Source organism: Dipodomys spectabilis, unplaced genomic scaffold, assembly GCF_019054845.1.
Source record: "Dipodomys spectabilis isolate Male_0828 unplaced genomic scaffold, ASM1905484v1 ptg000504l, whole genome shotgun sequence".
NCBI classification, from domain to species: domain Eukaryota; kingdom Metazoa; phylum Chordata; class Mammalia; order Rodentia; family Heteromyidae; genus Dipodomys; species Dipodomys spectabilis.
This window is the reverse complement of record NW_024871181.1, coordinates 2,253,103-2,269,148: the sequence shown is the minus strand read 5'-3', so window position 1 is coordinate 2,269,148 and position 16,046 is coordinate 2,253,103. Positions and strand designations below refer to the sequence as shown.

At 49.4% G+C, this 16,046-nt stretch overlaps 1 protein-coding gene across 4 annotated transcripts in view; it reads right to left on the bottom strand.

Annotated features, from left to right (window-relative positions):
* Plekhm2 (pleckstrin homology and RUN domain containing M2) overlaps positions 1 to 16,046 on the bottom strand; it is a 39,595-nt gene that overhangs the window by 13,524 nt on the left and 10,025 nt on the right. For all 4 annotated transcript variants that reach the window (XR_006145857.1, XM_042669746.1, XM_042669747.1 and 1 more), the window contains exons 2-6: positions 5,132 to 5,238; positions 4,803 to 4,912; positions 3,713 to 3,812; positions 3,114 to 3,201; positions 1,266 to 1,452 (exon numbers count right to left, since the gene is read on the bottom strand). Coding sequence is in view for 3 of the 4 variants with exons in the window: in XM_042669746.1 (XP_042525680.1) it covers positions 1,266 to 1,452; positions 3,114 to 3,201; positions 3,713 to 3,812; positions 4,803 to 4,912; positions 5,132 to 5,238 (592 nt within the window). In the remaining variant the exon portion in view is untranslated. The remainder of the gene's footprint in view (positions 1 to 1,265; positions 1,453 to 3,113; positions 3,202 to 3,712; positions 3,813 to 4,802; positions 4,913 to 5,131; positions 5,239 to 16,046) is intronic.

Here is a 16,046-nt window from a genome sequence, read left to right as displayed (position 1 = left end):
CCTCAGATTTCAGCCTCCTGTGTAGCTGGGATGACAGGTGTGAGCCTCTTGCCCCACTACTCTAGCACATTTTTTTTTTTAATTTGGTCAGTCGTGGGGCTTGAACTCTGGGCCTGGGCGCTGTCCGTGTACTCTTCAGCTCAAGGCAAGCGCTCTACCCCTTGAGCAACAATGCCACTTCCAGTTTTCTAGTGCTATATTGGAGATAAGTCTCATGGACTTTCCTACCCGGGCTGGCTTTGAACCGCGATCCTTAGATCTCAGCCTCCTGAGTAGCTAGGATTACAGGTGTGAGCCACCAGCGCCCGGCTTTTCCATTTTTTTTTTTTAACAGTACTGGGCTTTGAACTCAGTGTCTTGTGCTATACTACTTGAGCCATGCTATGCTGCCAGCCCTCGGTGTTCTAATAAATTGCTAGACAGAGCATCTCTCATGTAAAAAATTGCTTGTCTGGCAAGCCTGAAGCCCTGCGTTCAAAGCCCAGTACTGGAGGGGAAAAAGCTGGAATGAGGCAACAGAATGCCCTACAGATTCCTCCTGGCCTCCGCGGTGCTAGGCCAGCTGTCCTGAGGAGCCAGCTTGGGTGGAGGACTTGACCCTCTCCATGTCTATTTTCGGGGACTTGCTCAGCCTCCTTCCTCCCTCTCAGAACCTCGGGTAGGAAGTGCTCCCCAAAGCAGGTAACAGTCCCTCGATGTCAGACAAGTTTCCAGGGCATGCTGCTGCTCACCCTGACTCCTCTAGACAACAGTCCCTGGACATGTTTCCAGAAATGTACTGAACATTCAGAAATTCCTGCTTTCAGGCTTTTTGTGCCTGAAAATCCCTCCCTTTGTTTTAAATGCCAGTCCTGGGGCTTGACTCGGGACTTGGTGCTATTGCTGAGCTTTTTTTGCTCAAGACTAGCATTCTACCTATGAGCCATATCCCCACTTCTAGCTTTCTTGGGAGTAGTTAATTGGGGATAAGAGTCTCTCAGACTTTCCTGCCTGGGCTAGCTTCACACCACAAACCTCAGATCTCAGCCTTCACCTGAGTAGCTAGGATTATAGGTGTGAACCAGCGGTCCCCAGCTGGAAACCTTTTCAGCCACCATAAGGTCTATGGAAATAAAGGGCTGGGATGGCCAGCTCTGTTCAGCAGCACATCCCCACCTCCAGACCAAAATGAGTCCAGAAGTCACCCAGCATGGCTGGCCAGGGCTCCGGAGCTCCTGGGTCTGTTTGAGGCTGAGCCTCGGCTCCTTTCTGCCCTGGGCACTTACCCTCACTAGATGGGGCGATGGCGCTGTCGTCCCATTCTAGGTTGGTGGAAGTGACAGAGTTGAAGGAGTTGAGGGAGAGGCTGTCTGAGCCGTGGACTGAGCTGGGAAGGCGCTCTTCGAAGTCCAGTAGGTACTGAGGTTTATAGTAATCAGGCATGTAGGGGGCCAGGTCTAAGTAGGGGGCGTCCTGGGGAGAGAGTGCGAGAAGGCCATGGGGTGGGAGGCCTCGGGTGAGCAGGAAGCAGGGTCCTCTCTGGGAGAGGAATGGATTAATTAAAAGAGAGGATCCAGAGGAAGGGGAATGTTTGTGGCTCCTAACAACCACAGACTCTGGGCTGGCAGATGAAAGGACCATGGCCGCACACTTGCCTGGCCTGCTCGAGGCCCTGGCCTCCATCCTGTCAGAACCCAAGGAGACCCTCAGCTCTGATCTTGGCTCTCTTATGATAATTGTCATTTTTTTCAGTTCCCACCAGGAAGGGACTGGGTCGCAGTGCGTGGCCTCACCTGTCCTCGGGAGCCTGGGTACTCGCGAGGCATTGGGGGTGCTCCGAGCTGCCTTTAGGTTATCATGTCCTAAGTCTGAGGTTTTGTGGTTTTGGTTACTCAGAGTCCAACAGTAAATGGAAACTTCTAGAAATAAAACACTTTTGTGGTTTTTTGTTTTGTTTTGTTTTGTTTTTGGTGCTGGTCCTGGGGCTTGATCTCAGGGCCTAGGCACTGTCCTTTGGCTTTTTCACTCAAGTCTGATGCTCTACCACTTGAGCCAGAGCTCTACTGTCATCTGGCTTTTTGGTGGCTCAATTCACATTTTAAATAATGTATATTATAGCTATTGTTTTTAATCATCCTATCTTACTATTAGTTTTTTTTTTTGTGGGTCATTGGCCCTGAACACTAGGCCCGGGCACTGTCCCTCAGCTCTTCAGCTCAAGGTTAGCACACTACCACTTGAGCCATAGCACCACTTCCGGCTTTTTCTGCTTATGTGGTGGTCAGGAATTGAACCCAGGGCCTCTGCATACAAGGCAAGCACTTTACCACTAAGCCACCTTCTCAGTCCCTGTTTTTGTTTTTGTTTTTTTGGTTGGTCGTGGAGCTTGAACTCTGGGCCTGGGTGCTGTCCCTGAGCTCTTCAGCTCAAGGTGAGCTCTCTACCACTTGAGCCATACTGCCACTTCCAGTTTTATGGTGGTTAATTGGAGATAAGAGTCTCATAGACTTTACTGCCCGGGCTGGCTTTGAACCATGATCCTCAGATCTCTGCCTCTTAAATAGCTAGGATTACATGTGTGGGCCACCGGCACCCGGCTACTATTAGTAATTGTGGCGCTTAATTTATAGGGAAAACTTTACCACAGGTAGGTACATAACAGGAAAATAGTGTGCCCAGGGTTTAGTGTGATATGTGGTTTCAGGCACCCACTGGGGTCCTGGGACACCTGCCCTGTGAGATGAGCACCACTGCACAGTGCATGGTGACGAGGGAGGGTGACCAGGAGCATGTTAGTGGGGGAAGTGTGGGGCTGACGACATGTGCCAGAGCCCCAGAAAACACCACATGAATCTGTCTCTCTTAGACATTCATGTCCTAAGCACGCAGGTGAAACCCTCTGGACTAGGATATTTAAAGCAATGTGACTTTCCCCCAGGCGGGCAGAGAGACCGGAAGTTCCCTGCTCAATGCCACCAATCCTGAAGCCTTCTATCACCAGAGCAAACAGGCGCTGCCAAGCTCAGCCATATCCAACCAGCTTTGGACAAATGGCAAAAATAAAGCCCCCTGTGCTCCTCCTCTCCTCCCCCGCTTCCTTGCCCCCCACAGCAGCCAGAATGCTGGAGCCTCACCAGATCCAGGTCGAATCGAATGAACTCCAGTCCAGACACCAAGGTCAGGAAGAGTGTCAGGTGATCATGGCTGCAGACGAGGGCATTCCTGCAAGACATGAGGAGCAACACTGGTGCTTCTGAGTCTGGTGACCTGCTTGGCTCAACCTCACCAGCAAAAGCACACATGTGGAACTTGGTGACAGCCCACTCTGCACAGCACCCAGCTTGACCTGGGTGTCCCCATCACTTTTCTCCAGCATTCTCCTGGGTTTGGAGCTGCACTGCCCTTGGTGGCCTGTGTTTCCGGAGATAAAAGGTTTGTCAGGCTCTTAGGGGCTCTATAAATACTCTGTCCCTGTAGTAACCCTGGCAAAGGGTGAGGCAAAAGTTGGGCGTTTGGTCATCTGAGGCCTGGGTGGAAGATCAGGCAGAAGCAGAACACCTAAGTGGGACCGGGTGCTCTGGAGGAAGCCGCTGTACTGCCAGCAGGGCTCCAGGGCACCACAGACATGTCCTCAGCATGCGATGCCAGACGAGCCTCTGCTGTGTTGTGGTGTCTAATGTGACAGGAGCTTAGGGAACTTAAAGCTAGGGGAGGCAGGATGTTCCCGACTCACCTGACATAGTACTTCTGTAACAGACCCAGGTTCTCCTGGAACAGCCGCAGGTAGCTCTCCAAGGAGTTCTCGTTGAGAGCCAGGTACAGCCAGGCCCGGCCTGGGAATGGAAGCAGGAATGACTGTGAGGATGTCTAGCCAGGTATGACTTTTTCCCCCTTTGGCAAGCAGGGAAAAGAAAGAACAAGTGTACAGCCAGGCATCAGTGGCTCACGCCTGTAATCCTAGCTACTCAGGAGGCTGAGATCTGGGGATCACAGTTCAAAGCCAGCCCAGGCAGGAAAGTCCATGAGACTCTTATCTCCAATAAACTACACGAAAACTGGAAGTAACACTGTGGCTCCAGTGGTAGAGCACTAGCCTTGAGCTGAAGAGCTGAGGGACAGCGCCCAGGCCCAGAGTTCACGACTGACCAAAAAAAAAAAAAAAAAAAGGAGTGAGCAAGTGTGGGACCAGGTACTCTAACAGCTTTCAGGCCCTAACCTGTGGTAGGCCACGGCAGATGAGAGAGGTCAGGTGGAAGACTATTTTTTGTGTGTGTGCTGATACTGAAGCTTGAACTCAGGGCCTAGGCATTGTCATTTAGCTTTTTGGCTCTAGGCTGGTATGCTACCACTTGAACCACAACTCCACTTCCAGCTTTTTGATGGTTAACTGTAGGTAAGAGTCTCATAGACTTTCCTGCCTGGACTGGCTTTGAACCATGATGCTCAGGTCTCAGCCTCCCGTGTAGCTAGGATTACTACTACACCATCGTGAAATGAACTACTACAGCCAACCTGATGGGTAGGGATGTAGAGGCATGCTGCCTCAATCCCACAGGCCTAAGGCTCCTAGCTCAGGGAGGAATCCAGACTCCTGTGCTGGAATCCCAAGGAGCCTCATTCAGTTCTCCTGCATATCATGGCCGCATCCACATACTGACCTCTGCAGGGAGAACAGACGCCATGTGGAAGGCACTGGCCTTTGAAAGCTTACTGCAATTGGACCGTACCAGGCAGTCAGCCTCCTGGAGCTGACCCCAGCTGGACCTGCATCCCAAGCCATCCTGTCCACAGGGAGGGTGTGGCGGGTCTCCGGTTCTACTCACTGCGCCCCAGGTTGGTGGCCACGTGCTGCAGCACCTCGATCTGCTTGATGGCTTCTCTGCGGGTGAAATGAACTACCAGCACCCAGTAGCCAGAGGAGAGGTCTTGCAATCTGTGAGGGCAGGGCAGCAGTGCTGGGGCCCAGGAAGCCGTGGTTAACAGGTCCCACAACCACACACCAGCACACCACCCCTCTCTCATCCCCATGTCTGCCTAGTACTCTATTCGGTAGACCAAGGCTGACAAGGCAGGCCCGGGAACCCTCTCTGGAGGGCATTGTAGCTTGCTGCGCGTGCCTGGGCATGCCTAGCCCTGGGAAGCCTGCTCTTACCCATAGAGCAGCGCGTGGTCTAGGTGCTCACACAGGCGCTGGAGGACCTTGTCGTGGTTCCGGATGGCTGGGGTCTCATCCTCACATGCAGCAAAGTAGCTCTGGAGCTAAGAGGAAAAAACAAGACAAGCAGGAAATGGGAAAAAAGGAAGAGTGAACATTCTGAAACCAAAGAGGGCACTGAGAGTCAGGGTGATGGGGGCTCACTCCGGTAAACCCAGCTTCTCAAGGGGCTGAGATCGGAGAATCATGGTTCAAAGCCAGCCTGGGCAGGAAAGTCCATGGGACTCTTCTCTCTAATTAACCTCCAAAAAAGTCAGAAGGGGAAGTATGGCTCTCAAGTGCCAGAGTACCAGCCCTGAGTGAAAAAGCTAAGGGACAGCACCTAGGCCCTGAGTTCAAGCCCTCAGTACTGGCACAAAATAAAAAAGAAGTAAAAACAAGAAGGGAGCTAAGAGAACCTTGGACAGGCCATGTGCTCACGATGACCAAGTCTACCTCAGACTGCCCTGCCCCACTGCAGACCCTGCCCTGGAGTTCCAGAGAGCAAAAGCTGCCTCCTCACAGCCCAGCCCCAAGGTCCCCACACAGGCGTCTGCTGAGACTAGGCCAGGTCTGCAGGATGCTGTAGTCTGGGGACCCAACCCAACAGCACTGTCTATGAAAATCACACGCACACACAGAGTGCACAACACTGCAGGCCTGCTCAGAGCTACCCTCTGCACACACTCAGAGTTGATCAGCTGATCGCCTTCTCCCAGTACCTTCTTGCCAGAGGCTGACATGGGCACTGGCTTTGCCCAAGGAGACTGGCCCGGCTGACCACAGATCCGGGTGTGTGCCAGATTCCTGTCAAGCCTGGTACCAAGAAGGACACTGTTGCTAGGCCTGAGACTGGGCCACAGGTGAGGTGAGTGAGCACGCGGCTAACTCCCTGGCGCCTGGGCCCGGTCCCATGAGGAAGGCTCAGCTGAGCGCTCTGCCTCGGCAGGTACCCAGGGCCCCTTTCAGGCAAAACTTTGAGAAGAGTCTCACCTAGCTCACATCAGCATGGCCTGCTTGGCTGCTACCTTTCCAACTGCACAGATCCTGAATCCTGACTTGTCGCGTGAGTTCCTGGGACAACTATGTCCTCGTGTTTTCTGGAAGGCTGCACAGGAGGCAGGTGGCATCAGCCACACCAGCGAGCATGTGCTCTTGGAGAGAGGCCACCATTCAACCCCCACAACACAAAACAGCCTCTCTTCTCTGTGGCCCAGACAAGCCCAGCAGCCCTGCTGATTGGGGACAGACCTCAGTCCTGAGGGCTCCTCTGCCTACCTACCAGACAGGTGGATGAGGCACCAGGAGGAAAAGTCTTCTAGAGTTGCAAGAATACAGAGATAAGCCCACAATGCCCACACACCGGCTCCTAGCAATGGCTAAGGGCACGCATGCACACTGTAGTGTTCAGTGGACAACCTGAATGCAGTTGCTTTTTTTTTTTTTTTATTTCAAAATCTGAGGTCAGAGCATTTCAGGTTGATCCTAGAGCTAGAAGGATCCTTACTGGCGAAGTTCAACTTCCTTATTTTAAAAGTAAAACAGGGGGCTGGGAATATGGATTAGTGGTAGAGTGCTTGCCTAGCATGCATGAAGCCCTGGGCTCAATTCCTCAGTACCACATAAACAAAAAGCCAGAAAGCTGAGTGCTGGTAGCTCACATTTTGTAATCCCAGCTACTCAGGAGGCTGAGATCTGAGGATCACAGTTCAAAGCCAGCCTGGGCAGGAAAGTCTGTGAGACATTTATCTCCAATAAACCACTCAGAAAACCAGAAGTGGCGCTGTGGCTCAAGTGGTAGAATGCTAGCCTTACGCTGACCAGATGAGGGACAGCATTCAAGCCTCATGACTAACAAAAACAACAACAACAACAACAACAAAACAAACATAAAAGAAACAGCCAGAAGTGGTACTGTGGCTCAAGTGGTAGAGTGCTAGCCTTGAGCAAAAGAAGTTCAGGGACAGTGCCTAGGCCCTGAGTTCAAGGCCCAGGACTGGCAAAAAAAGAAAAAGTAAAACAAGGCTGGGAATATAGCTCAGATTGCATGGATAGCCCTGGAAAAACCCCAGGAGCACAAAATAAATTAAATAAACAATAAGTAAACAGCAGCTGTTTGGTGCCGGTTCTGGGGCTTGAACTCAGGGTCCGATGCTGTCCTTGAGATTTTTGCCCAAGGGTAGCACTCGACCACTTGAGCCACAACTCTGCTTCTGGCTTTTTTGGTGGTTAATTGGAGATCAGAGTTTCATGGCCTTTCCTGCCTGGTCTCTGAACTGTGATCCTCAGATCTCAGCCTCCTGAGTAGGTAGTATTGTAGGCCTCAGCCACTTGCACCCAGCTTCACATTCTTGATTATAAACAACAAAAACATGAGAAACAAGGAAAAGTATGCATGCATATGCATATATTTATAAACAAGAAAGTGATTAAATCCCTCAAAATGATTTTCCACTAAGTGATAGACCAGGAAGGAACTAACTCTTCTCAGGTGAAGAAAATTTGACACCCCCTCCAAAAAAAAAACGCCAGGCTGGAGACATGGCTCAAAGGTAGAACACCCAACAAGGAAGTTCAAGGGCCTAAGTACAAATCTCAGTACTGGCAAAAACAACAAATAAAAAACACAAAACATAAAACCATATTTGCTTATTGTTAAAGATGTAAAGATGAAGTATGAATCCTTGAGTTTAAACTCCACTACTGCAAAACCTTTTTTTTTTTTTTTCAAAGAAAAGCAATCACAAAGGGTACACCAAGCATGAAGGCCTCTTGCTCCCTAGTCCCCCTTGTCAGTAGCTTGAGGTGCTTGTATCTATGCAACTTTGTTTTATGTGTGCTGGAAATGGGGCTTGAACTCAGGGTCTTATGTTCTTGCTTAGCTACCTGCCCCTCCCAAAGCAGGTGCTCTACCACTTTAGACAAATCTCCTCTATCATTTTGCTGGTTAATTGGAGATAAAAATCTAGGTTTTGTCTGCCTGGGCTGCCTTCAAGCCTAAGTATCTGGAATTAGCTCCTGAGTAGCTGGAATTACAGGCATGAGCCACCAGTGTCCAGTTTGTTTTGTATGCTTTGATCTTTTTTTTTTTTCTTTTTGCCAGTCCTGGGCCTTGAACTCTAGGCCTAGGCTCTATCTGTGAGCTCCTTTTACTCAAAGCTAGCACTAGAGCACCACTTCCAGCTTTTTCTGTAATTGGAGATAAGCATCTCACTGACTTTCTTTCCCAGCTGGCTTCAAGCTGCAATCCTCAGATCTCTAGCTAAGATTACAGGCGTGAGCTGGCAGTGCCCGCTATATTTTGATCTTAATCTGTGAAATGAAGAATTCATATTCATTAATTTCTGGATGGATACTGATTTCCCTATATTGATTAATGGCCCAGTCTCTCCTACTAATCCATGATTCAATATGCCTCTTTCTAGACTATGTGATTGGTCTATTATCTACTCCTGTATCGGCCCCGGCCCCATTTTTAATTATTGCCACTTTTGTGTTTTGTTTTGTTTTGATTTTACCAGTCTTGCGGCTTGAACTCAGGGCCTAGGCACTATTCCTGAGCTTCTTTTGCTCAAGGCTAACACTCTACTTGAGCCACAGCACCAATTCCAGCCTTTTCTGTTTGTGTGGTACTGAGGAAGGAATCCAGGGCTTCATGCATGCTAGACAGGCACTCTACCACTAAGCCACATTCCCTGCCCAATTACTGCCACTTTTATCAGCACTTTGATATGAATACAAGACCACCCTAGCTCCCCATCCACCTATCCTTCTTCAAAACTATTTTGCGCTGAGTGTTGTGGTACACATCTGTTATACCAACATTGAGAGGCTGAAGCAAGAGAATTGAAAGTGTGAAGCCTCAAAAAAAAAGTGGTTTTGATTATTCTAGCCTGTTCTTTCTTAATCATATTTCACGCAGTTTTTCAGGGTGTGTACCCAGTGTTATATAACACTGCTGACTGCAGAGATTTGGGTGGAGAACTGGCATCTTTGCAATCACATGCCTTCCTAACTGGGAGCATGCGTGCATGGATCCCCTCCCTCCCCATTTATCCAGTTCTCCCTGTCTCTCCTCCCTGTCTCTCCTCTCTGTCTCTCTCTCCCTCTCCCTCTCTGCCTGGGCTCTACCCTTGAGCCTCTGTGTGTTCAAGGCTAGCATTCTACTACTTGAGCCACAGTGCCACTTCTGGCTTTTTTTGAGTAGATTATTGGAGATAAGAGTCTCATGGACTTTCCTGCCTGGGCTGGCTTTGAACCACAATCCTCAGATCTCAGTCTCATGAGTAGTTAGGATGACAGGCGTGAGCCACTGGTGCCCGGCTTTTATGGCTTTCTTTAGATAGGTCTTGTGCATTTATTTCAAGCTGGTTTGCAAACCTACACAAGAAGGATATTACTGAGGGAGAGAATAATCAGCAGCCATGAGACAGTGACTGCCAGACGCACACGATGGGGCAGGGCGGACTTGCCAGGGGGAACCAGGTCCAAAGCCTGGCTGCACTTGTGGGACACTGCTTAAACACCTGACTCACTTTTTCCTCATCTGTAAAATGGGTTCAAAGGACTTTGCAGAAGCTGGGAGCCAGTGGCTCATACCAGTAATCTGAGCTAGTCAGGAAGCTGAGGTCTGACAATAGTGAATCAAAGCCAGCCCAGTCAGGAAAGTCCGAGACTCTTTTTTTTTTTTTTTTTTGTCAGTCCTGGAGCTTGAACTCAAGGCCTGGGCACTGTTCCTTGAGCTTCTTTTGCTCAAGGCTAGCACTCTACCACTTGAGCCACAGCGCCACTTCTGGCTTTTTCTGTTGATGTGGTACTGAGGAATGGAACCCAGGGCTTCATGCATGCTAGACAAGCACTCTACCAATAAGCCACATCCCCAGCCCAAGTCTCAGACTCATACCTTCAATAAACTACCCTGAAAAAGTAAGAAGTGACACTGTGGCTCAAGTGGTAGAGTGCTAGCTTTGAGCAAAAGTAGAGACAGTGCTCAGGACCCTGAGATAAAACCCCAGGACCATGGGGCTGGGAAGGTGGCTCAGTGGTAGAGCGCTTGCCTTGCATGCTCGAGGCCCTGGGTTCGATTCCTCAGCACCACATAAGCAAAAAAAAAAAAGCCAGAAGTGGCACTGTGGCTCAAGTGGTAGAGCGCTAGCCTTGAGCTGAAGAGCTGAGGGACAGCGCCCAGGCCCAGAGTTCAGGCCCCATGACCGGACCCCAAAAAAAAAAAAAACCCCAGGACCAGCAAAAGCAAAGCAAAACAAAATAAAACAAAACAAAAAACCTTTCTGGAATTGGACTGCTTTGAACCCTCAAGCCACATATGACTATTTAAATTAATCTTAAACAACCTTCAAACTTCAGCTCTTGTGGCACCAGCCATATCTCAAACACCCATCAGCTACATATGGCTGGGGGCAGTGTCTTCATGAAGACACACAGGTTTCCAGAAGGCTCCACGGCAAGGTTGGTAAAGGGTCTCCCTCATCTCAGGGGACAAGAAAATCCTGAATCAACACCACAACCTGCATTGATCTTCAAAGGAGCAGAAAGAAGAAAAAGAGGGTCCGGGAATCAATGATGCAACCACCTGCTGAATTGCTATGGTAATAGCTTGAGCTCATACTTTGGGAGCTAGTCAGCAGAGCAAGGTCAACAAACACCCACAGCCAGTGATATGCTTCCCATGCTTCCCACACCAGCAGGACCAGCAGGACCAGCAGGCAGGGAAGGGGCAGGAGCCGAGGAGAACAAGCATCCCATGAATAAGGACCACACAGTGGCAGAACTTAAGGACCCAGTACAACAAATACCATTTTCCATTGTTTTGTGTGTATGCTGGTCCTGGGGCTTGAACTGGTTGCTGTCCTTTAGCGTTTTTACTGTTAGTGCTCTACCACTTGAGCCACACTGCCATTTCTGGCTTTTTGGTGGTTACTTCGAGTCAGCTCAGGCTGACTTTAAACCAAGATCCATCCATCTGAGCCTCCTGAGCTAGGATTGCAGGCATGAGCCACTGGTGCTTGGCTTCATTTACCATCTTTTTTTTTTTTTTTTGGTCAGTTGTGGGGCTTGAACTCTGAGCCTGGGCACTGTCCCTGAGCTCTTCAGCTCAAGGCTAGTGCTCTACCACTTGAGCCACAGCGCCACTTCAGCTTTTCTGAGTGGTTTATTGGAGATAAGAGTTTCACAGACTTTCCTGCCTTGGCTGGCTTTGAACCATGATCCTCAGATCTCAGCCTCCTGAGTAGCTAGGATTATAGGCGTGAGCCACCTGCGCCTGGCTATCATCTTTTATACCAGTTTACTCTTCAGTGTCTTGAGGGCTGTCTTGAAGGTCCATTAAAGGGCCCGACACCCTGCAAATGCTTACAAGAGGCAACTCAGAAGTGTGATTTCATTTCATCATCACAGCAATCCCATGAAGTAGGTCAGAGTGAGACAGTGGCAGGGCCTGATTTTAAACCGAGGTTGTGGATGGGGTAGAGCTTGATTGGCCAGGCTTGCCACTCAAGCAAGAAAACCAAAGCAAAACAAAACAAACAAAAACATTGTTCTGTATGTAGTAAAGCCTGTGAATGCTGGGGCCTCTGTTCTACAGTAAAGCCCGTGAATGCTGGGGCCTCTGTTCTGTAGTAACGCCTGTGAATGCTGGGGCCTCTGTCCCAAAGGCATGCTTCCAGACCATCCCCAGATTGACTAAGTTACTTTCCTGTCTCTGACTGTTGGGGTCTTCTCACCAGGCCCAGAGAGACCCCCTCAGCCTATCCTGGACTCCCTCAAAGCCAGGACAACAGAGATTCCAGAAGACTGGGATCCCACGAGACTGTACCAGTCTTGCCACGTGAGCTGGGGGAGTGCAGGTGACACACTCCAGCAAGCCTAGAAACGCCCAGAGCATCGTAATTAGGGTTCTAGCCGCCACAGCCCAGCCTCTGGACTTGTCTCTTCCTTCCAATATCCCTTACCATGGCTGACACCAAAAATTCTTCCAGGTGAGTCACTAGCAGTTGGGTCAAAGGCAGCTGTGGGAGACTGTAAGTTGAAGCTGGCTGCTGGTGGCTCACACCAGTAATCTTAGCTACCCAGGAAGCTCACAACTGAGAATTGTGGTTCGAAGCCAGCCTGGGTATAAAAATCCCCGTGAGACTCTTATCTCCAATTAACTACTCAAAAACTGGAAGTGGTTCTGTGATTCAAGTGGTAGAGCACTAGCCTTGAACACAAAGAGGCTCAAGGGCATTGCCCAGGCCCAGAGTTCAAGCCCCACAACCGACACCCTCCCCCCAAAAAAAATCTACCCATAGTAGCCATGCTTAAATAAGCTCAACTGAAACTCAGAGTCAGACACTTTATGTCTGTGGACTTTTTTTTTTTTTTTGCCAGTCGTGGGGTCTGAACTCTGGGCCTGGGCACTGTCCTTCAGCTCTTCAGCTCAAGGCTAGCGCTCTACCACTTGAGCTACAGTGCCACTTCCGGCTTTTTCTGCTTATGTGGTGCTGAAGAATTGAGCCCAGGGCCTCATGCATGCAAGGCAAGCACTCTACCACTTAGCCACCTTTCCAGCCCTCTGTGGACTTTTTATTTCTATTTTTCTTGCAATATTGGGATTCAAACTCAGGGCTTCATGCTTGCTAGACAGATACTCTACCTATTGAACCAGACCCCTGGGACTTCTTTGCTTTTGTTATTTTTTGAACAAGGGCTCAAATTTTGCCTGGGCTAGCCTGGTCTATAATCCTACTTATGCTTCCCTAGTAGCTTGGAAAACAGATGTATACATAGTGTCCAGCTTTTTTATTGCTGAAGATGAGCTCTCAAAAACTTTTTTTCAGCCAGATGCCAGTGGCTCATGCCTGTAATCCTAGCTACTCAGGAGGCTGAGATTTAAGGATTGTGGTTCAAAGCCATCCTGGGCGGAAAGCCTATGAGACTCTCTCTCTCTCTCTCTCTCTCTCTTTTTTGTAGGTCATGAGGCTTGAACTCTGCGCCTGGGTGCTGTCCCTCAGCTCTTCAGCTCAAGGCTAGCACTCTACCACTTGAGGCACAGCTCTACTTCTGGTTTTCTGGTTATTTATTGGAGATAAGAGTCTAAAGACTTTCCTGCAGGGTCTGGCTTTGAACCGTAATCCTTAGCCTCTCGAGTAGCTAGGATTACAGGTATGAGCTACCAGCACCTAGCTCATGAGACTCTTTTTTTCTTTTTTCTTTTTTTTGTCAGTCATGGGGCCTGAACTCTGGGCCTAGTGCTCTACCACAACTCTACTTACAGCTCTTTTTGGTGGTTAGAGATAAGACTTTCCTATTGAGTTGGATTCAAACCATGGTCCTCAGATCTCAGCCTTCTGTGTAGCTAGGATCACAGGCATGAGCCACAGGTGCCCAGTAAGTTTGGGCTTCTTGACCAATATTTGCCACCTGACACAAGAGCCAATTCTCTAACCAGGGGAAAAAGAGAAGCATCAAGGCTGGAACGGTGCATGGATTTCTTTTTTTTTTTTTTTTGGGTCTAGTCATGGGGCCTGAACTCTGGGCCTGGGCGCTGTCCCTCAGCTCTTCAGCTCAAGGCTAGCACTCTACCACTTGAGCCACAGCGTCACTTCCGGCTTTTTTCTTTTTGCTTATGTGGTGCTGAGGAATTGAACCCAGGGCCTCATGCATGCAAGGCTAGCACTCTACCACTGAGCCACCTTCCCAGCCCCCTGGATTTCATCTTTCTGCACTTTCTTTGCAGTGTAGAGCAATGATGATTGGGCAGGCCAGTTTAATTGGACAATTTCACAGAATATGGTTTCTCAAATCATGGACTAGAGATAACAGCACTGTTTGGTCCCTAGCACTGTAAAATAAGCAAATAAATATCAAACAAAAGGCAGGGAATGTAGCTTGGTGGTAAAGTGTTTGCCTAGAATGCATGAAGCCTCAGGTTTGATTCCTCAGTACCACATAAACAAAATGCTGCTGTGGTTCAAGTGGTAGAGGGTTAGCCTTGAGCAAAAAGAAGCTCAGGGACAGTGCCTAGGCCTTGAGTTCAAGCCCCAGGACTGGCAAAACAAAACAAAATAAAATCAAAGTTTTGTGCCAGTGGCTATACCTGCAATCCTAGCTACTTAGGAGACTGAGATCTGAGAACCAAGGTTTAAAGTCATCCTGGGCAGAAAAGTCTGTGATACTCTTATCTGCAATGAACTACCAAAAAGACAGAAGTGGAGTTGTGGCTCAAGTGGTAGAGCATGAACACAAAAGGTCATGGCCAGTAAACACTCAGGCCCTGAGTTCAAGCCCCAGGACTGGCACAAGAAAAAAAAAAATCAAAGAAAAGAGTTACTACCCCTATTCTTGGAAGGAGTGCCCAACCCTCAAGATGGCACCATTCTTCTTTCTTACAATTAGAGCTTGCCTCTGACCTGGGGTGCCTCTGACAGTGGTAGTGAGAGGCTCTGCCAACAGGTCCCTGGGCAGACACCAGAAGCCAAGAAGCAGCCAATGGCTGAGGGATCACCAGCACAGCCAACCTACTATGCTCCCATGGCTGAGCAGGAGGCAGGGGCTGGCAGAAACCCTGAGTACTCCCCCGAAGTGCTATGGGAGCCTTGGCAGGAGACTGAGATTTCTTTAAGCCTCATTTAGGTCAGTCTTTGAAAGCTGGGCATTTGGCTGCTTCTGTATTCCTCTTTCACTTCCCCTTTCCTCTCTCAGCTGTGTGACCACGTGACCCCCTAGTGGTTCCCCCACCCAGTGGCAGGATGCTAAAGGAAATTGGCCACCTAAATCTCAGTGTCTGTCACAGGGCTAGACCAGGGGACACAGCAGGGACCCCACCTCCATTCCAGGCCCTGGCAGCACTGTGGGACACTAGACGAGCTACAAATACTAACAGGTGAAGGAGTGTGAAGGAAACTTCCTACCATCACAAGCCATAGTTATCAAAGCACTATGGGGGAACGTGGGGTACATCCTATCTACTGTAATCTCCAACGGATGCCTCATGTCTTCGTGTGTGTGTGCTGCTCCTCACGCTTGAACTCAGGGACTAGGCACTGTCTCTGAAATTTTTTTGCTCAAGGCTAGTGTTCTATTACTTGGGCCACAGCTCTGCTTCTGGATTTTTGGTGGTTAATTGGAGATAAGAATCTCATGGCTCTCTCTTGTCCTCAAGCCCAAGATGATGAAAAAAAAAAAAAAAAAGAAGGAACAACAGTTGAGCCACAAAGGGCCGAGACCACGTGCAACCTAATCACTGTACAAATTGCACCCAATGTGTGTCCAGCGTCAAGGCCATTACGAAGTCTGTCATTCAGAGCACAGTAGGAGCTGTAGCCTCTACTCAGGAAGCTTCTGGGCTTCCCCAGCCCTATGCAAAGCCCAATTACTGTGTGAGCTGTGCCATTCACCGCAGGATGGGCAGCAATTGATCTCATGATGCCCAAAAAGCCCCAACACTCCCACCCTGATTTACACATACTGGGGCTGCCCCCGACCTCCACCAAAACCCATAGAAGGGGCTGGATCCTTAAGGACTGCACAACTGTCTTCTGGGGAAAAGTTGTTTTGTTTTGTTTTTGTCAGTCATGGGGTTTGAACTCTGGGCCTGGGCGCTGTCCCTATGCTCTTCAGCTCAAGGTGAGCACTCTACTGCTTGAGCCACAACACCACTTCCGGTTTTCTAGTGGTTTTTTGGAGCTAAGAGTCTTACGGACTTTCCTGCCTGGGCTGGCTTTGAACCATGATCCTCAGATCTCAGCCTGAGTAGCTAGGATTATAGGTGTAAGCTACCAGTGCCTGGCAAGTTATACTTAAAAAAAAAAAGGGGGGGGGGGCTGGGAAGGTGGCTCAGGGGTAGAGTGCTTGCCTTGCATGCATGAGGCCCTGG